The following is a 21979-nucleotide window of genomic DNA, read 5'->3' on the forward strand; positions in this document are numbered from 1 at the left end:
AGTCAGCCCTACAAGACTGTGTGTGAGCCTGCACAAACCATCATCATGGCATCAACATACAAACAGCCATTCAACACCAACGGCAAGAGTGAAATAGTTTTAAATTAAAAACAGAAGTAGCCTGTAGGACTCAGACAAGCGAAACTTCTCAACGACATTCTCATTTGGTTTAGAACTGTATTTCCCTGGGAAGTCAAGGGGGTCTGATCCAATTTAGCCCATCTCCTTATCTGAATGATTCGATGGCACACTGGCTTCAGACCTAGAAACTTAAACCCGACATTCTACAAACACACACACACTTTTATTTTATTTTTTTAATAATTGTGATTTGGAGGACCACCAGGGGTCATTTCATAGAAAAAGAGCTAGGGGAACTAGCACCAATGGAATAAGAAGTGTCGCAGATACTGTTATTTACCTCCCAATGCAAGAATAGAAGCAACTGCTTTGGGAGAATAGGATGATTTTATCATTACTGCACTATGAAAAAAAAAGTGTAAATATCCTATGGGCAAGAAGACGGTAATATAAACTGTTATGATCCAAGAAGTAGCTATCTTGAAGATAACCTGACAAACAATGGGTTATGTCTAGAATGAGGCCATCACCAGAGACAACAGAGTTGTCAAATAAAACTGGCACCCAATTTGAAAAGGATCTCTTCATATAGGGCAAACTCAACCAAAGCCATAATGAGACGAAGTCATAAAGCCTAGCTGAAATTCAGCTGTTCACAACTATGTTTCAATTGGCAAACACAACAGGGAATTATGGAAAAACAGGACAATTACTTTCCAGATGTACCATAGGTTACCATGTTGTTTTGCTCAGGATTTGAGGGTGGGGGTGAAAAGGATATAGGACTGAAGATTCACTTTAATGTAGTGTGGTTCAAATATTATGCACAAAAATTAAAAATTAAGCATGTTGCCTCAGACACGTTGCATCAGTCATAAGAATACATTTTTATACAGAAAATCCCAAACTTCCACGAGATTTAGTGCAAGAAAAGAGTACTGCTTCGTATAATAACCTCAGGCATGTCTACGATTTCCAGATTTTTTAATCCAGCATTGAGTGAACCATACTTAAAGCCAACTGTTTTTCATTACCCCAAGATTGCTTAACATTGTCTTCAGTGAGGACCAAAGGAAAACTAGAGGAAACCATTTATATACAGGTTATATTTATATTATACAATGTGAGAATTGTTATTTTGAATGTAAGACTTAAACTAAAGCTAGAAAAAGAGTTAATCCAATACATAGTGGCTTTATTCCATAGTGTTTTATGGGCTGGCTATTTTTGTCAAAATTTTATCACTTGCTAACAGCTTGGGTAAAACAGCATTATAGTACCAGTTCAAGTTTTTAAATTAACCTATTTTTTCCTAGCCTGGCCTCAATCATAATCAGTGGACAAGTGTTAAGTTTGCATATATTCACAGTGAACACAAACAAATGAGCACTGGCGGTATTTCTTTCCGGCTGTCTGAAAGGTGACATATTTAGGGCTGTGCTGAATCGTAGCTCATTCTGTTTTTTGGGACAAAAGTGGGGGGGTGGGGATTTTGCCCCAAACCCTAAAAATCCTGCAAGGGTTCGACTTGTGCACTCCTCAAATACTGTCTCACTGCTAAGTTCAGAGGCTGCACTCTTCGAAGGGAACAACAAGTCCCCTGCTCAGTCCCAGTCTCACCCCACTCAGAAAACAGACTAGGTACATGAGACCCCAGCCCTACGCGGCCAAAACTTTAGTTACAAGATGCATCACAATGGCAACTGGGTGTCAGGGCAATCCCTTTTGGGTCACCATTGCCCTTGCTCTCAAATGGATGAAAACTTTAAGGAGCAACTGACAAAAGGATGCTGCTGCTCCTGAAAAGTTTTCTGTAAACCAGCTCTTTCTTTCAGCTCTGCCCAAAACACCTTTCAATGAGATCAAATGCAAATGTGCATGCCAAAAGAAACCCATCCCTTTACACAATCTTTTGCTGCTATTCTTGGCTGTTTGTTTGGTCAAATACATCTAAAACCGACACGTTACATATCCAGTCTTGCTGCACTACATTCTAAGGTAAAAGGTAAAGGTTCCCTTGCTCGAAAGCCAGTCGAGTCCGACTCTAGGGTTGCGGTGCTCATCTCCGTTTCAAAGCCGAAGAGCCAGCACTGTCCGAAGACGCTTCCGTGGTCATGTGGCCGGCATAACTAAACACCAAGGCGCACGGAACGCTGTCACCTTCCCACCGAAGTGGTACCTATTTATCTACTTGCAAGATTTATAAATAAAAAATAAACATTGTGGAAGTATATCCATTTTAATGCTGCTAACATTCCCAAGCACATTAATTTTAAATTTGGCTATAAAGCTACCCATTTATCAATTTCAATACATAATTAGTGGCTGTCTTGTGTTCCCTGCCCTTCATTATCCACATTCCCAAATATCTAATTGGCTGTTTCCCACAGAATCCCCATAAGGCTATGCATTAAGTTTTTATCTGTTGTAGAAAACTAAGCCCTAGCCACCCAGCCCGGACACGGAAAGGATTGACAGATTGATAGCTCTTTCTCGATTCTGTGGGTGGTGGTACATGGCCGTTCTTAGTTGGTGGAGCGATTTGTCTGGTTAATTCTGATAACAAACGAGACTCTGGCATGCTAACTAGTTATGCGGCCCCCGAGCAGTCGGCTTCCAACTTCTTAGAGGGACAATGCTTGGGATCATTTATGGCAACATCAGCAACATAGGGTAGAATGTTTTACACCAATGTGTCCCTTCTTTTAGGTGGGGGAGAAAGGAAACCCAGAAAAATGTCTCCAAGTGTGCTTCAGTATAAAGGTAAAGGTAAAGGTTCCCTTGCTCGAAAGCCAGTCGAATCCAACTCTAGGGTTGCAGTGCTCATCTCCGTTTCAAAGCCGAAGAGCCAGCGCTGTCCGAAGACGTTTCCGTGGTCATGTGGCCATGGGGAGGGGCACGGAACGCTGTTACCTTCCCACCGAAGTGGTACCTATTTATCTACTTGCAATTTCTTGCTTTCGAACTGCTAGGTTGGCAGGAGCTGGAACTAGAGACAGGAGCTCACCCCGTCTTGCGGCACCCGGGTCTTGAACTGCTGAACTACTGACCTTCCACAGCCTGCAGTTCAGCGTCTAAAGCAAACAGCAGCTCAAGTCTGTAGTAGAGAACTGAAAAATCCAGCCCTGCATTGTCGCCCAATACTCTCTTGCTAGCCACTGTTCAAACAGCTTGTGATGTCACACAGAAGAGCAGAAAAAAGGTGAGGGTTTTTTTTAAAAAAGAGAGAGAGAGAGAGCGCTATATTACAAACTGGGCTTTCCCACTGAGTTTGAAATACCTCATGGTACTTCAGTTCAATCATCCTGTGTTCCTCCCCATCCCACCCCAGAGTTTTAAAAGAGTATTTATTATATAAGAATTTTCAGAAATTCACAGAAAACGTAGCTTTGGTTTTGGCACAGAAGTTCCCTGTGTCATCTCTGCAGGAAACCAGGTGAGCTGTACGTGGTGTGGACAAGAAAGCAACAAAGGACCCTTCATCCACAGAAGACTCGAAAAAGAAGAGTTGCATCTTAAATTGGGGCTTCCTCCTCACCATGCTTTTTCCAGTGGAAGAAGTCCATCACCTATTTTGTTGGCCAGAGCTACCTTCGTCAAGAATCTCTGCAAGCAACTTCTGAACTTGGTCCAAAGATGCAAAAGAGGACACCTTAACCTTTTGGTGCTTACTGGCATTCATTTGTTCTCCTCTAATAGCAACCTGGCCAGGAGTCAAAAGTAGCACAATTAAGACAAAATTGATCCAAAGGCTGATTCTGAGACATTTTCTGCACATGCTGCATTTTGAGCTGAGATTCTCTTTTCTACAGGAAAGTCCAGAGATAGCAGGCTTTCCATGTTTGGAAAAAAATAAAACCTTGCTCCCAGATTTTTTGTTTCTCATGTGCAGAAAGGTGTATGGTATGAGTGAAGCCAAGAAAACAGGTACATGAATCAATTTCACTGGAAGAGCAGTTGTTTCTCAAAACGTTTTCAAAAACGTTGTTTCTCAAAACGTTTTCAAAAACGTTGTTTCTCAAAACGTTTTCAAAAACGTTCTCAAAACGTTTTCAGCAAGTTGAGAAAGAGAAGACTGCTGAGGATAACGTTCCACTTCCCAGGGCAAAACAGTGTTTCTCAAACTTCGGATAACTGGAGCCCATTTTTTCTGGATTTAAATTGGAGGCCCGCTTCCCTCACTACTGCCTCTTGGAAATCCATCCTACAGTTTTTATTCTGTGCTTTCTGAGCAATGGTGATTTGTCAGAGATTTCCTCACTCCTATTAGCCGTTTCATGGGTTGTATCAGGAAATTCCAGTACTTTCTTATTTTCAGTCCCAGGATGACATTGGCAAAGGTACTGGCATCAATAGTGGTACTTCCCCACTCCAAGGGACACTAATGGAGAATGACATCATCTCATACAGAAAGACCAACGCATCCAACTCTCTATATGTCAACTTCCCTATTTCCCATTGGATGTCTCAAGCTCCCTAGCTCAAATGCAACATGTCCAAGGTAGATCTTTATACTTTTCTTCCCAAGCCTTCCTCTTCTCACACACATGCCATGCCCACTGACAACTGAAGATCAGGGAAAATCTTGATGTTCTTTTTGGGTTCTTCTCCTATTTGATCTCTGTATTTAAGCTGCCACCCAAGTCATGTAGCTATACACTTTACACCACTGCAAAAACCATAGCTCTGGTTCACTATGCAATACTTGCTTTCCCATCAAACCTAAACTTGCTTTGGCGATCTGACAATACAAAATGCATCATTGATAACTTAGCTAGCATATCAAATCCGACTATTTGATGCATTTATGGAAGAATTTAAAGTATGAAGGGTTCTTTTTGTAAGAAAATTTTCAAATAGACCCAATTATTGAAAGTAAGTTGCAAAATGCTTCATCTTGTACTACCATGACACACATATCTTATTTCTTGCCATCTGCAAAATAGGAAAAATTAAACTCGAAGGCAGAAAATAAATTCTGTAGTACAGAAAAGAAAGCATGTTAATTGGAAAGAAGCACTCTCATACTGTCACAATATGTAGGACTGTTAATATCAAATTAAACATAACATTAAAAGACTGGAATTTAATGTATTAAAACGAAACACAAAGCATATGAGTTGCTACCAAATTATTTACATTTAAACAAAAATGTATACTTGAAAATATGCTGTATATGCCTACATTATACACAGGATTTATGTGGTTGGCATGACGGACTAGGATCTTGGAGACCCAGGTTCGAATCCCCACTCTGCCATGGAAACTCACTGGGTGACCTTGGGCCAGTCCCACACGCAGCCTAGCCCAGCTCACGTTACTGCTGTTGTGAAGATAAAATGAAGCAGAGCAGAATGATGTAAGCTGCTTTCGGTCCACATTGGGGAGAGAGGCAGGTATGAATGAAATAAATGTAATCATCACCTAATGCTGTAGACTGTGCTACATAGAAATGTTCAAACTACTCATTTTTGAGTTAAACTTTGTCTTTCACTTAACCCATTCCAAAATAAAAAGGAGTGGGGTTTTTTCCCCCAATGATCCCCAGCACTTCTTAATTTTCCATCTGGAAAACAGTGGATAGAGCTATACATTTTGAGAGAGAGAAACATCAGCTTAGAAAAAATTTCACTCATTACAAAAAAGAACACCAGTTCACAGGGTTGGGGTTTTTTTTGTTTCTCGTGCTCCCTAAAATTTCCCAATCTTTTCCATGCAAAAAACTGGGGAATCAAGGTTTCTATGACTTCACATTTCTAATCCCGTCCTCTCTATCCTGCTTTCTTCTACGAGTCATTCAGCTCACTCATCCTCTTACCAGTGTCAGATTCCTTAAATCCCTCACCAGCTTCTTCTCCTGTACAGGAACCAAAGCTAAGATCATCTTCACAAGTCCTGCTCTCGGTGCCCCCACCTTAAGAGGTGTTTGTCCCCACTCACACACACAGTAGCATCTCACCTCCAGAATGTCCTTTCCTATCAGGCTTTTCTGGCACTTCCCCAACTCTCTTTCAGCTGCCAGGCCAAAACGTTTTACATAAGAACATAAGAGAAGCCAATGTTGGATCAGGTCAATGGCCCATCCAGTCCAACACTCTGTCACACAGTGGCCAAAAATACCAGGTGCCATCAGGAGGTCCACCAGTGGGGCCAGGACACTAGGAGCCCTCCCAATTCTGCCCCCCAACCCCCCCCCCAATACAGAGCATCCGTTGCCCCAGACTGAGAGTTCCTATCTATACCTTGTGGCTAATAGCCACTGATGGACCTCTGCTCCATATTTTATTTCACCCAGGCTTATAATTAAGAGCTTTATCTTTTAACGTTATTTTTTAGTCTCTCTTTAGCTATTTGAGGAGACTTTTTTAAAACTGTTCCACATTTAGTGCTGTTTTTATGCCCTGGCAGGATTTTTTAATTGTTAACTTGTACTGTTTTTTATTTTGTTTTATTTTGTAAACCGCCTTCAATATGTTCTGTGAGGATGCAGTATAGACATTTCCTAAAATAAACTAACATGAATTCCTCTCCATTAAAGCACGTCATGGCCCTACCCACCCACCCCCATCAGCTCTCTCCTCTCACAGCCTGATACACGCTTGCCCTCTTCCATGGAACCACCCTCAGCTACCAAAAGGCTTCCTCGTCCCCTCAGACGCTGCACTTTCTCCCTTTCTGTCCCCTTCTGCTTGAAATTGCTTCATAAAACACCCCTGAGGGATGTCACCCACTCAGTTCCTTCAACACCTGCTTTTTTGCTTGAGAGCCAGTTTGGTGTAGTGGTTAAGTGTTCGGACTCTAATCTGGGAGGACCGGGTTTGATTCCCCACTCCTCCACTTGCACCTGCTGATGTGACCTTGGGTCAGTCACAAGCTCTCAGCCCCACCCACCTCACAGGGTGTCTGTTGTGGGGAGGGGAAGGGAAAGGAGTTTGTAAGCTGCTCTGAGACTCCAAATGAAGAGCGGGGTATAAATCCAATCTCTTCTTCTTTGGCACAGCCTCCTTCCTTCACCAAAACTAAGCATGTTACGGAAACGAAGGCACATTCTTCCCCATTTACCCTGTCTCCACTTTCCTCCTTTATGTCACCTTCCTTACATCAGTTTTAGGTTGTAAGCTCTCCAGAGCAGGCATCTGTCAATGTAAAGTACCATGAACATTGACTGCCCTTTGTAAATGACAATAACAGAAAGACTGCAGGATTTTGCTAAAATGAGGGCTAAAAGTATTGCAGATTTGGTTTCCATGCATTAATAAGTCACCTGCATGCATTTGTAGCCATTAATGCAGGCAGCAAATAAGCATCGGGACTGTTTGGTATTTTTTTCTAATCATCACTACCAAGACCAGTAATTACAGTATTTGTCATAATCTTAAATGGCAACATTTTGTTCACATTTAAATCACATTTCCACTTTCTAGGACCACAAGCCATGTGATACAGCAAGGCAAGATTCAGTTACTGATAGGGGCTCACAAATCAGAAAGCAGACTAAGAGAATCACACATTTTCTACACTGAACCTTATATTTTCTAAACTGAGCATATGTGATGAAAAACCCTAGCATGTCTATCAATATTGCATAATGTCCACAGTTAATCAGCCACATTAGGATTCACTCACTGGCTATCGGTGCAACCCTAAGTGGAGTTACATCCTCCTGAGTCCACTAAAGTCAAGAGACATACAAGGGTGCAATGCTGCCTAAGTGTGAACTAGAAATGCTCTTAATGAAGTTACTTTCTACCCTAGCCACTAAACAAGCCCTCCTGAAACCTCAGGAAGAGTTAAAGGGTTTTCAGAGATTACTCACCTTACTAAATATAACTCAGAAGCTCCTTGTCCATCCTCCCAATGCCTACTTATAAAACAGTGTTACTAATTCATGGTAGCAAATGTTAGTGCAGAACCAAAGGAAGATCTTTATTATGGTTAACATAGAAGGGACGGCAGAGCCGTATATATTCTGTGCAACGAATACAGAAGAAGAAGAGATTGGATTTATACCCCGCCCTTCACTTGGAGTCTCAGAGCGGCTTACAAACTCCTTTCCCTCCCCCTCCCCACAACAGACACCCTGTGAGGTGGGTGGGGCTGAGAGAGCTCTGACCCAAACTGCTCTTTTTCAAGGACAGCTGTGCCAGAGCTTGTGAATGACCCAAGGTCACATCAGCAGGTGCAAATGGAGGAGTGGGGAATCAAACCCAGTTCTCCCAGATTAGAGTCCACACACTTAACCACTACACCAAACTAGCTCTCCATCATACAGAGATCATACAGAACTATGTAAATGATGCAGAAGTGCCCCAAAAGGGCATAAAACACTGGAATTTGGGGAAGTGACAAGATGGGGGAAGAATGAGTTAACAGGAATAATTCAAATTACACTTTGTGACCCAGAAATCTTCCATTTCACAATATGGGCAATCTTGTTGCAATTACACCAAAAGAGGCAGTCTTCACGAGCTCAGAGGCATTGTCTTATGTGTTACCCCGTTGTGTGTGCCGCAGACACAATTGATTTTGCTTACACAAGCTAGAAATGTCTTTAAACATATGTATATTCACAATAATAAAAAAAACTGGCTTTGGGGCTCAGCCCATGTGCAATCTAACATATATGTGTGAGGTGGACACAATTCATTCAAAATATTCTCTCTGGGTAGTAACATGTTGCAGAGTGCACACACACGTCTTGCTTTTCTTGTACACTTCTGGTCAGAAACCTCGAACTCCTGCTTGCCATATGCTCAACTACAACAGACAATGAGCAAGGAGGAGGGGAGTGCAGCGCTCCTATTAAGGAAACCCAATAGGAACCTGTGGGGGGCTTTGTGTGTAGGTGTCAATTTAATTTTTAAAGGTTCCCTTTTTAAAAAAAAAAAATCTCAATTTAAATGCTAATACAAAGGGGACTGATATATATTTACGCACAACAGCCGATCACAAGCAAGACGAGACGAACTGATAAGAGCCGGGGAGGGATCAGAAAGGAGGACTGAGCATCGTGGAGGAAAGAAATGGGTGGGAGGAGGAGGCGGCGGGGGTGGGGGTGGGGGGGGAGAGAGAACGACTCTACCTCCTTCTTCTTTTGGCCTCCCCCGAACTCGACACAAAGGAAGAGGAGGAGGAAGAGAAGGCAGCTCCCCGCAGGCAGGTGCAGCACAAGCCGCCGTGATGATGCCATGGCTTCCAAGCGGCGCCCAACCAGCCTCTTCCACAGTACCTGCAAACGCCGTTATCCACGCCACCTCCCGCCTTGCTGATTGGACTCTGTCGATAGCCAATCGTAGCGCACTCTTCGGCGCAAAGCGGCTCGGGAAATGTAGTGTTCCTGAGGCACCCAGTATTGCTCAGCTGTTGCCTGTGCCATTTCCTCCCCCCCCCCCCCCCCCGCTTCCCCACCACACATATTTTATGCCTAAACGAGCAAACTCAGAAGTAAACCTCACTTTATTCAGTGGTACTGGCTCCGAATGGAGCGTGGAGAGAGCTGCAAACAGCCTCAAGAAATATAATCCTGCAAAAAGCAATTTCATTCTTTTGACCTAAGCACCATGCCAGCCTCCAGGTGGGACCTGGGGACAGCCATTAGCCAATGTAATTTAATTAATAGATATAGTGATATAGTGATTAAGGAGACCATGGTTCGAATCCCCAGTGTTGCCAGCCTCCAGTTGAGGCATGGAGATCTCCTGGGATTTGTAGGGCTGCCAACCTCCAGGTGGTTGTATATCAAAATGAGAGCTCAGGGGAGGAGATTGTATCAATAGAAAGACATTCACGGAGTGTCTTTATATTGATACAGCCTTCAGGTGGTGACTGGAGATCTCCCAGAAAGACACTAGTCTCCAGATTATAGAGATCAGTTTCCCTGGAGAAAATAGCTACTTTGGAAGGTGGACTGTATCACATTATACCCTGCTGAGGTCCCTCCCCAAACCCCACCCTCCACAGGCTCCACCTCCAAAATCTCCAAGTATTTCCCAACCCAGAGCTGGCAACCCTCCTGAGTCAACTGATATCCAGACTACAGACATTAGTTCCCCTGAAGAAAATGTAGGGTGGGCTTTATGGCATTACTCCCTGTAGAGACTCCCCTCCTCCCCCAACCCACCCTGCACAAACTCTACCCTAAACCTCAGGAAAATGGCAATTTCTGAAGGCAAATTGTATGATGTACCCTGGATTCTAGGTGAAATCCCTCCCCAGATTCCCTCATAGGCACTGTCTCCAAATCTCCAGGAATGTCTCAGGCTGGTGTTGGCAACCCTTTCTCTTACAAATCTCCAGCCCAATACGTTACAATGAGTGGTTAACGGAGGAATGTTATGAATCCTATCAGGAGTAGTTGGGGGCATTTCTTTCTTAGCAGAGTTCCCATGCCATTAACAGCTGCCTGGCAGACAGAAAATAAAGCACGTACAGGCTTTGTGGGACTGCTTGAGGAACACTTACCTGTTAACTTTCTTCCTATTGGGCAGTTGTTAACTACAGGAGTCAGGGGAGGGGGGGTACCACCCATAAGAAATGATATTAAGAAAGGTTCAGTAATTTCAAAATCTCTGGAGGCAGTTAAGAGGAAGATGCAAAGAGTATCTTACAAAATGTCATTCTGTTTTACTAGAAGCCAGAAATGGGAGATAATAACCTGTGAAATTCATCCTTTGGTCTGTCATCCCTCTTAAATGGCAGGAGGTAACTAAAGATCACAAACTATAGAACAGATGCTGTTGCTACTGCAAATAATTGTTTGGGGAATGTAACATAATATTTTGGTTTCTGTCAGGCTTGTTTTAGAATGTGACAGTTGCATTAGTGTGTGTATTAGATTTCTGTAGAACCTGTGCATGTAAACAAGCTCAGCCAGATCAGAACACCAACCTGTACCCCAACAGCCGCCAGCCATGTGCCACCAGAAAACCACAGCAAGGCACAAAGGCAATAGTTCTGCTTCACTGTTTGCCCTGCTCAGCAATGATTATTCAGCTGTATACTGCCCCTAAACCTGAAGGTTCAACTTATCAGTGTTCACGAATAGTCCTTGATAATTTTCTATTCCATAATTTTCTCTCAGTCTCTCTTTAGAGCCAGTGGTCATCGGCACATCATTTGGCAGTGGGAGCCATAAGATAATTCTGCCTCATGTAAAAAGTTGTTTTCCGTCTCTTGTCTGTCCTGCCACCCGGTTTCATTGGATGACCTCACCCTAAATTCAAAGTTTATGAGAGAGGAGGAAAACCTTTTTTTCTGTTCACTTTCCTGAAACCTTGCAAAGTTTATAATACCTTGGTGCGGGGTGGGGGGGCTTCTAGTGTCCTGGCCCCACTGTGGACCTCCTGATGGCACCTGGTATTTTTGACCACTGTGTGACAAAGTGTTGGACTGGATTGGCCATTGGCCTGATCCAACATTGGCTTCTCTTATGTTCTTTTTTTCCCCCCTCAATTAAAAATGCTCCAAATGCTTTCCTCATTGGAAAAGTGCCCCAAGCACAAGGACATTTTTGCAGCACTTCACCTCTAATTTTTTTGGAATGTACAAGAACTATAGTGCAGCCTTCTTTAGAAGATCTGAAGATCACCCTACAGGGGGACAGATGAAGGACTGGTAGTTAGCCTAGCTAGATTAGGGACTGCCCACAATTCCAAATTATGTCCTTCCTGTCTCCTGATTGGCTTTTCTGAAGACTTCCTGCTGCTGCAGAGCTTCCTTCGTCTTGTGGCTCTCACAACAGTTAAGTTAGATAATTAAGGCTCTCTCTTTTCTATGTTCTATAACAGTATGTTCTTCTTTAATAATCCTACTTATTTTTCTCTAAACATGCAGTGCTCCACTTCCTATGCATACTTAAACTCTGCCAACAAGTTTAGAATTGAGCCTTATTTCACATGAACACATAATCAAACCCTTGGTCTGTCCAGATCAGTCCTGTCTACTCTCACTGGCAGCAGTTCTTCTGGACCTTCCAGAGGTCTTTCACATCACCTGCTACCTGATCCTTTAAACTGGAGATGCCAGTAATTGAACCGGGGACTTTCTGCATGCCAAGTAAATGTTCTACCACTGAGCCCCACCCATCCCTTTTTCCCTTTAATATAAGGAACATGGCTCTCTTTGACCAATGTATTTGATTTGATTTTTAAAATTATGTTTATTTCACCTGTCATTAAGAACGACTAATATCACCCTGACCTGGATAGTCCAGGCAAGTCCGATCTCGTCATATCTTGGAAGCTAAGCAGCATAGGCCCTGGCAAGTAATTCGAAGGGAGATCACCAAGGAATACCTGAGGTGGGAGATGCAGAGGCAGGCTAATCAAGCCACCTCTCTGAAAAACATCCAAGCCCCCAGTAGGGGTTGCCAGAAGCCGCCATGTCTTCCAAGCTTGCAAGCACACACAAAACAAAACAAAAATGAAAACAAAAAAGAATGATTAATATCATTGGATACTGGGTTGGAAGAACCAATGAGTCCTATAGCCAGAGGTCCTTTCGGGGGGGGGGAACGCAGTCCCACCCGGGTGAGGTACGGGGGGCGGGGCACCCCCCCGGGTGAGGTACGGGGGGACGAAACCCCGCCCCCTGCTTCCGGCCCTCATTCAGCCAGGAGGAGGCAGGAGAAGAGGGAGGAGGGTAAGTTGCTTCCTCCCTGCCTCTCCCCACCCCTGCCTGCCTGGGGCCAGGGAGGGCCTTCGCGGGGCTTCCTTGCACTCCTGCCGGCCTTGCTGGTCCACCGCCGGGCCCCTCATGGGGCTAAGCAGTGGAGCTGCAAGGCCGGTGGCGGCGGCCGAGACCGTTGGGGGCGGGGTGTGTGGCCTTATGACACACTTCCGGTGATGTCAGGGTGTGTGGCATATGCTAATGAGTTATGCTAATGAGTTCCCCTAGCTTTTTTTCTACGAAATGACCCCTGCCTATAGCTTAGCAAGAAGACTTGATAAGTAGACAAAGGTGTGTCCCGCTGGAGGAAGACTCATCATGCTATAGCTGCCAACCTCCAGGTGGTGGCTGGAGAGCTCCTGAGAGATCAGTTCACTTGGAGAAAGCAGCCCCTTTGGAAGATGGACTCTATGAAGCCACTATACTCCACTGAAGTCCCTCCCCTCCCCAAACCCTGCCCTTCTCAGGATTCATCCCCCCCAAAAATCTCCAGGTATTTCCTGACCTGGAGCTGGCAACCCATCATCTATGTAAGTGTTATCAAGTCTCAGCTGACTTATGGTGACCCCAAACAAGAGCTTTTCAAGGCAAGCAAGAAACAGAGGTTATTTGCCATTGTCTTCCTCTGCAGAGTCTTCCTTGGTGGTCTCTCATCCAAGTACCAACTCTGCTTAGCTTCCAGTATCTGGCAAGATCACGATACACTATGTTGCCTTCCCTCCAGTCCTCACTTAGTGGAAGAGATCTGTTAGATCAAAACCTGGTTTTTGCTGGTTTTTCTGTCTAATTCTAATTTGCAGTCATTTCACATTGTATTACACTTCTTATTGTTCTGAACTTAAACTTATCTTAAGACCAAAAAAAGAAATATGGCAATAAATCTTTTTCAGACAGATTATCATCAAGAGCTAAACCGATCAGTAAGACTCCAGTGCCACAGAGCAGCATTTTTTTATAAAACCATTTTTATATAAATAAAAGACTTACAGTGATTAATTGATCAAAAAGCAACAAATGAATCCTTGAATAAATGGGGGGGGGATTTTTTAAGAGCACACATGAAGCTGCCCGATATTGATGTATTAAGGTCACTCTTGTCTACTCTGACCGGCTGTGGCTCTCCAGGGTCCCTAGGGGGTCTTTCACATTACCTAAGTCTTACTTGCTCCTTTTAACTAGAAACACCGAGAATTAAACCTTCATGCGAAGCAGATGCTCTGCCACTGAGCCACAACCCCCCCTCCCGCCGCCCAATGCTGCTTGGACAGTCCAATAAACACTTTATGGAGAATTTTCTTTACAATGGGTCTCATTTAGGCATTCTAAAATGATCGGCCAAATATTGAACTGTCTCTCCCAATTTTGGAAAGTCAGAAGAATGTAACACCAGATATGTCAGGGGAAACATGATAGAAGTTTATAGATTTATGAACAGCGTGAAGAGAATTGATAGAGGGAAGTTTTTCTCCTCTTGTCATAAAACGGAAGTTAGTATCATCCAGTGACATTTATTTGCAGAAAGTTCCAGACAAAAGTAATTCTGTATGGCTAGCATAATTAACTTAAGCCATTCAGTTCTGTGAGATAGCTAGGAATTAGGATGGCTTTTGAAAACAATAGACAAACTCATGGTTGATAGATCTTTCAACAGTTGTTAGTCATGACACTGAATGAATACATGAAGATCCCTGCTAGAGAGCTCCACAACCAGACGTTTTATGGCAATGGGGCATCACACTAGCCCTGTTCGTACAGTGAACACATGTTCAGTCCATTTGCAATGTACACCCGCTTTTTAAAAAAATACATGTGTTGGGTAATTCTCATGTTACATTCAATGTGTGTACAGCTGAATGGCTGATACAGACGTGAACAGGGCTACTGAGGGGGAAGGGATAAGGGTTGCCAGGTCCCTACTATCCTAAAGCCTGAGAGTTACTGGGCGGGGCCTGATCATGTCATGGCTGAGAGTCCAGCCATGTCATGAAGTGGGATCTGGTGATGTCACGCTGAATAGTTTTATTAATAGAAGTACCCCCACTAGGAATGTACCACAGGATATCTAGTCACGGTTCACTGTGTGCTAAATGTAAAATGTAAGTGAACTTTTAGTACTTTTTATTGCCTCCCAGTGCTCACAAGCAGGCACATGTAGAAGCCTTAGAGGTTCCCATATACATCTGCAGGGAATCGTGATTTACTTATGATTGAACTATGAGTCCTTTGTCGATTTAATTAGTGTAGCTGTATTCTCACAAGAGGAGTCGCAGAATATAAGACTGGATTATGATTCAAATCCATGTCAGGAAAATGGGGAGTGGATGGGGAAGATGGTAACCAGTCAGTCCCGTAGCTACTAGAAAGGGAGACTCCTAAATTACACCTGCCTGCAAATCATTTCTTCCAACTAGAGGTCATTTCGGGGGGGAACGCAGGGGAACACAGTTCCCCCGGGTGAGGTGCAGGGGGGCGGGGCACATGACGACCAACCCCTAGGCTGCAGTCACATGAGAAGTTTTTGCCTATATAGTTGTGTTACCTTTGCGGATTTAAAGAACACGATCAGACAACAACATCTGCTTTCTGTACCCCAGTCGTCAGCACCCCACTTTTCCTCGCTTTGAAAGCAGAGTAATCAGGCGCCAGGGAAAGTCAGTTATTCAGGGATGCCAGCACTTCCACTCTGCATTTCCGGCTGTCTGAACTCCCCTCTAGGAAAGTCAAGCTGTTTGGGAAGTCTGAACCTTCCCTTCCATTTCTGCCTCCTTTAAAAATAAAAGTTTGGCTCGTGTAGCGATGTTTGCATAAGCGCATAATCGCCCCTGGCATTGTCAGCCACCTCAACCAAGTAGTCATTCTGGATCCGGAGTCCCCAAGGGAGTTGTTTTCGAGTGACAAATCCCCTCCCCCGGTTTTTGCGTCAGAGTCTGAGCGCATCCCATGATTGACACAAGGGTAAATACACTGAAATCAATAGGATTTCTCTCACATCAATCTGCACTTTACACACACACACCCCTATATTCCACAGAAGAGAGGCAAAGGGAAGGAGGCTGAGAGGGGGCGGAGTACTTGGCAGAGAGACTGTGGAGCTGTCAAAAATGAGCCAGAGCTTCAGATACACGCTTATGCGCATGGGTGAAAGACAAAAAAAAGTATGTACCAACAAACTGAACAATGGACCCTGGGGCGAGTGCGCAGTGAAGCCAGTTCATGGTGGGATATCTGATCAAAACTTCCCACAACTATTTAAACTGTTGCAAATAGAGGCATAGCCAGATCGTGCCAAGCCTCCAGTATGACTGAAGCCCTAATGATCTTAGTTCTAGTACATTGTTTTTTTAGATGTCTCATCCTACTGAATGGATTTACACTGTGTAATTCACATGGAGTTTCAATGAGAAAGGCAGTCAGTAAATATAGTAAATAAATAAGTAAATAATACCAGGTAGGTAGATTTGTGTGGCTGCTGAGGGGAAAGCACTCTGTGCTTGTACAGAGAGATTGCAGTCTTAACATTCAGAGGACTGATTATTCTTGGCATAGATTTGTGCAGATACTCCCAAGACCAACCGTCCTTCCTTCCTTCCTTCCTTCCTTCCTTCCTTCCTTCCTTCCTTCCTTCCTTCCTTCCTTCTTAATTAAAGGTGATGAGGCTTAAAAATGCATGGATTCCCCTTTAGCCTTTTGGCCTTCTGTGGTTAGAGCACTTATTTTTTTTATTGTGCAAGATTCTGGATCTTAAATCTCCTCGAGCACAGAGGTCATTTCAGGGGGGATCGCGGGGGATCGCAGTTCCCCTGGGTGATGTATGGGGGGCAGGGCACATGACAAAGCCCCGCCCCCTGCTTCCGGCCGCCTCGCTTCTGACCCTCATTCAGCCAGGAGGAGGCAGGAGAAGAGGGAGGGTAAGTTGCTTCCTCCCTGCCTCTCCCCACCCCTGCCTGCCTGGGGCCAGGGAGGGCCTTCACGGGGCTTCCTTGCACTCCCGCCGGCCTTGCAAGTCCACCGCCAGGCCCCTCATGGGGCTCGGCAGTAGAGCTGCAAGGCTAGCGGCGGCGAACGGGAGCGGTGGGGGCGCGGGGGGTGGCCGACACACTTCCGGTGATGTCAGGGGGTGTGGCATATGCTAATGAGTTATGCTAATGAGTTCCCCTAGCTCTTTTTCTACGAGACGACCCCTGCTCGAGCATTATGCCTCGTCAATCCTAATTCCAAATTGGGGGAATGAGAACAGGAGCCTGATAGCTCTTATTCATTGGTGTGTAGGGATGCCAGCCTCCAGGTAGGTCCTGGGAATCCCCCAGAATTACAGCTCATCTCCAGACTACAGAGATTAGTTCTCCTGGAGAAAATGGATGCTTTGGAGGGTGGAGTGTATGGCACTGTACCCCACTGAGGTCTCCCCAGGCTCCCTCTCCAAATCTCCAGGAGTTTCCAAACCTGGATCTGGCAACCTTACCTCCCCCATCCCCTGCCGGTGGCCAGGGGGGACCTGGCAGCCCTAGTCAAAGCATTCTGTACATGCTTAGAGGCATGCATTCCCTTACACAGACTAGCTACCGCAATATCATTTACAATTAATGATTAAAGACATATACCAGTCTGAGTGAAACCGGGAATTTACTGTTCTGCCCTCCTTCCCTCCTATGACCCATTTTCTCCTCCGGCAAGTATTCTACTGCAAAACGAAGGAGGCAACCCCAAAATAGAATAAATCTCACTGGGGTTTTCTGCCTAGTATCGTAACTTACTAATGTGAATATTAACGAGGACAGAAATATGGAAGAGGGAAGCAAAAGGCCCAGGGAAAAGGGTGATGGAGCAGAATAGGTGAGAACGGATTTGGCCCGGAAGGGCTAACTGTGTCTTACCCTCCCCCGTTCCTTCCCAAGCAATCCGGACAAAAACTGCTTGCATGCTTTCCCTTGAATCTCCATAATGAAAAGGGTAGACCAGAACATTCCCGGGGACGAACAGGACTCCCCCCGCTGTTAGGTAAGTTTGACTCGGCAACCCTAATCATATCCTACCCTTGTGAATCCCACAAATTAATGATGTGTTGGGCAAAACCATATTTCCTTTTGTCTGTTCTGAACCTGCCTCAAATCAATATTGTTGGGTGGCCCCTTATAACAGAGCTTTGCTTATGCAAAGAATACAGAGGCCTAGTGTCAATGGCTCAGATTTTATCAAGAAAGCTACAGAATCTAGGGCAGCTATTCTGGCCTCTCTCCTCATTCTCTGACCTATATTCTAGAGCTGCATTCCAATTCCTTATATGTCAGTATGGTCTTTGCTATAGTTTCCCCTGTTGGACAGGAGGGCTACCTGTTCTAACAACCCCAAGATAAATAGGTACCACTTTTCAGGAAGAGAAATCTCTTTTTACTCACATTCTCTGTATCATTCAGGCTTTTCTAAACTCTCATCTTGTCCGGTCACCCCTTAACAGCATTGTCCAACACTGTTTTACTTTTCCACTCGTGCTGCGCACTGTTGAAAATATCACTGAGCAATCCACCAGAATTCCAAGTTCTCTTTCTGTGTAAAGGTAAAGGTTCCCTTGCTCGAAAGCCAGTCGAATCCGACTCTAGGGTTGCGGTGCTCATCTCCGTTTCAAAGCCGAAGAGCCAGTGCTGTCCGAAGACGTTTCTGTGGTCATGTGGCCGGCATGACTAAACACCAAGGCGCCCAGAACACTGTTACCTTCCCACCGAAGTGGTACCTATTTATCTACTTGCAATTTCTTGCTTTCGAATTGCTAGGTTGGCAGGAGCTGGAACTAGAGATGGGAGCTCACTCCATCATGCGGCACCCGGGTCTCGAACTGCAGAACTACTGACCTTCCACAGCCTGCAGTTCAGCGTCTTAACCACTTGAGCCACCGCAGCTGTGTACATGTAGCCAATTCAGATCCCACAGTTGTATATATCTAACTGTTTCACACAGTAGCTACCAGTTGCCGTTGGAGGGCCAACAAACATTGGATAGAGGCTGAGGCGCAGATTTTGCCTCCTGGCATTGGTTTCAGAGGTTGGCTTCCTCTGAATTAAGGTTGTCAGCTCTGGGTTAGGAAATACGTAGAGATTTTACAAGTGGAGCCTGGGGAGGACAGGGCTTGGGGTGGGGAGGGACCTCAGTAGGGTATAATGCCATAGGATTTACCTTCCAAAGCTGCCGTCTTCTCCAGGGGGAACTGATCTTTGTCATCTGGATATCAATTGAAAAAGTGGGAGATAGCCAGATGCCACCTGGAGGTTGCCAACCCTAATATATAGGTTTCCTTTAGTCACCGTGATGGACCTAGCCTCCATGAAGCTGTCTAGTATCTTTTTAGAACCATCCATGTTCATGCCCATCTACGTCCACTGGTAGCGAACTCCATAACTTAATTACCGATGAAGAAGTATTTCTTTTTGTCTGTTCTAAATGTCTCTTGCTAGAGTTACCAACATACAAGTGGGGACTGGATTTCCCCCACAATTATCTCCAAACTACCAAGATCAGTTCCTCTGGGGAAAATGCCAGCTTCAGAAAGCAGACTTTATGGTATCCAATCTCCCTGAGGCCCCTCCTTTCCCCAAACTCTTCTCTCCTGAATTACCACCCCCAAATCTCCAGGAATTTCCAGAGCTGGAGATGGCAAGCCAACTTACAATGCTGTCTAACCCTGCATAGCCTGACCATTCTTGAGGCCCAGTTGCCAATGACACTTCCAAGGGCTTAGTTTGGACAGCTCTTATACACAATACTGCATGCTGCGGGCACTGCAAACGATATCTTAAATAAATGCAGCAGTATCTGTCCATCCATTGGGAGCATGACAAGTAGATTTTTTTTTTCACCTTTATGTATAAAGTCCACAGCATTGCATAACTGATTTCTAGAACTATTATGCTGGAAAAATTGAGCAGGGGAGGTTTACCTGTATTTGCTATAGTAAAGTTATCATTCAGTTTGCAGCTGGAGAAAGATGTTGGAAATCTAATTAAAATCGAATCTAAATAAAAACCTAGGCTGACATCTATTATGTTTATGTCAAGGATTTGTGTATGTGTGTGTGACCTGATGATGATGAAGAAGAAGAGTTGTTTTTATACCCCAGTCTTCACTACCTAAAGGAGTCTTGAAGCACCTTACAATCCCATTCCCCACTCCTCTACATGAAGCCAGCTGGTGACCTTGGACCAGTAACAGTTCTCTCAGAACTCTCTCAGCCCCACATGCCCCATAGGGTGTCTGTTGTGGGGAGAGGAAGGGAAGGTGATTGTAAACCACTCAAAGACTCCTTTGGGTAGTGAAGGGAGGGGTATAAAATCAACTCCTCTTCTTCCCTTCTTTTCCCCACAACAGACACCCTATGGGGCATGTGGGGCTGAGAGAGTTCTGAGAGAACTGTTACTGGTCCAAGGTCACCAGCTGGCTTCATGTAGAGGAGTGGGGAATCAAACCCGGTTCTCCAGATTAGAGTCCATCACTCTTAACCACTACACCAAGCTTGACTATCACAACAGCATTCAGAAGAGGCCAGAAATTGATCTATGAGTAGATACCGTGACTGTGTCTGAAGCTAAGTAGGATTACACCTGATGAGAACCTGTAGGGAGACCAGGGGTCATTTCGTAGAAAAAGAGCTAGGGGAACTCATTAGCATAATTCATTAGCATATGCCACACCCCCTGACATCACCGGAAGCGTGTCATAAGGCCACACCCCCTGACATCACCGGAAGTGTGTCATAAGGCCACACACCACACCCCCAACAGTCCCGGCCACCGCTGCCGGCCTTGCAGCTCCACTGCCAAGCCCAACAGTCCCGGCTGCCGCCGGCCTTGCAGCTCCACTGCCAAGCCCCATGAGGGGCCCGGTGGTGGGCCTGCAAGGCCGGCGGGAGTGCAAGGAAGCCCCGCGAAGACCCTCCCTGGCCCCAGGCAGGCAGGGGTGGGGAGAGGCAGGGAGGAAGCAACTTACCCTCCCTCTTCTCCTGCCTCCTCCTGGATGAATGAGGGCCAGAAGCGGGGCATCCGGAAGCAGGGGGCGGGGCTTCATCATGTGTCCCGCCCCCCGTACCTCACCCGGGGGAACTGCGATCCCCCGCGATCCCCGCCGAAATGACCTCTGAGGGAGACCACCAGATACAAAGACGCCATACAAATAGGTAACAACACTTTTAAAAAAAATAGTTTTTACTAAGAGTTTATTTTAGCTTTTAATGTCAAGAATAATTTTTTTAAAAGTCCACTGGAAGAAACCCAACCTGTACTTAAGTAAAATGTATGTCCTAAGCCCTTCATTAGGATCTAATGATTTTGGGGACTGGATGGCAACACCCTTGCCAAACAGTCAAATATGATACTTGGCAAGAAAACAAAGTTATGTGTGACATAATTTTTCATTCTGAATGATCTATGCTATTGGAAATATTAGAATGACAGAGATGCAAAATGGAGAATAAGTAGGAAGAAAAATTGCATCGGGGTTCATACTTAAGCACCGATTTTGTAATGGGAATATTAATCATGACACAACGTATCTAAATGAACAGTCCTTGACAAAGTACCTGAGTGCAAAATCCGATTTTACCACTCTTACTTTCCACCAATCCTGCAAGCTCGTCTTTCTTGGCAACAAACTGTCATCAGAGCACTGAACCAAGACGACTCAGTTTGGCAGCCATCAGAAACTAAGAGCTTGAACAGAATTCTTAGTCAACACAGAGTGAAACTTTGGTTGAAGTATATATCTAACTATAGGCCTATGATTTCTCAATACTACTCAGTACTCTGTGCTGCTGGCAGAGCCTACCCAACCACAGTGCTGACACAGTGAATTTTATTGTAAATATTTTATTTATTAATTTATTAAATTGGATTTATTAGGCCGCCCTCCCCTACAAGCAGGGCTCAGGACAGCTTACAACAGAATAGCATACATGAATAATTTAAATTAAAGCCAACATCAAAACTACCGAGAAACAGATCAATAAATAAAACAATATGCAGGCCAAGATGGTGGGGGAGAACTCAGCTCCCCAGCCTCCTGGGAGGGGGGTTGCGGGGGATGGGGAGAGTATATGAGAGGGCCAGATGTCATACTGTCCCATCACCAGGGGTCGTTTCATAGAAAAAGAGCTAGGGGAACTCATTAGCATAACTCATTAGCATATGCCACACCCCCTGACATCACCGGAAGTGTGTCATAAGGCCACACCCCCCGCCCCCAACGGTCC

General features: G+C 44.9%; 1 protein-coding gene across 1 annotated transcript in view; it reads right to left on the minus strand.

Annotated features, from left to right (window-relative positions):
* TUSC3 (tumor suppressor candidate 3) overlaps positions 1-9271 on the minus strand; it is a 192130-nt gene extending 182859 nt beyond the window's left edge. Inside the window, exon 1 of the mRNA XM_015424290.1 lies at positions 9164-9271. Within this exon, the coding sequence (XP_015279776.1) occupies positions 9164-9271 (108 nt within the window). The remainder of the gene's footprint in view (positions 1-9163) is intronic.
* Between the last annotated feature and the right edge of the window lie 12708 nt (positions 9272-21979).

This window comes from Gekko japonicus, unplaced genomic scaffold (assembly GCF_001447785.1).
Source record: "Gekko japonicus isolate JY-2015 unplaced genomic scaffold, Gekko_japonicus_V1.1 scaffold2358, whole genome shotgun sequence".
In the NCBI taxonomy this organism is placed as follows: domain Eukaryota; kingdom Metazoa; phylum Chordata; class Lepidosauria; order Squamata; family Gekkonidae; genus Gekko; species Gekko japonicus.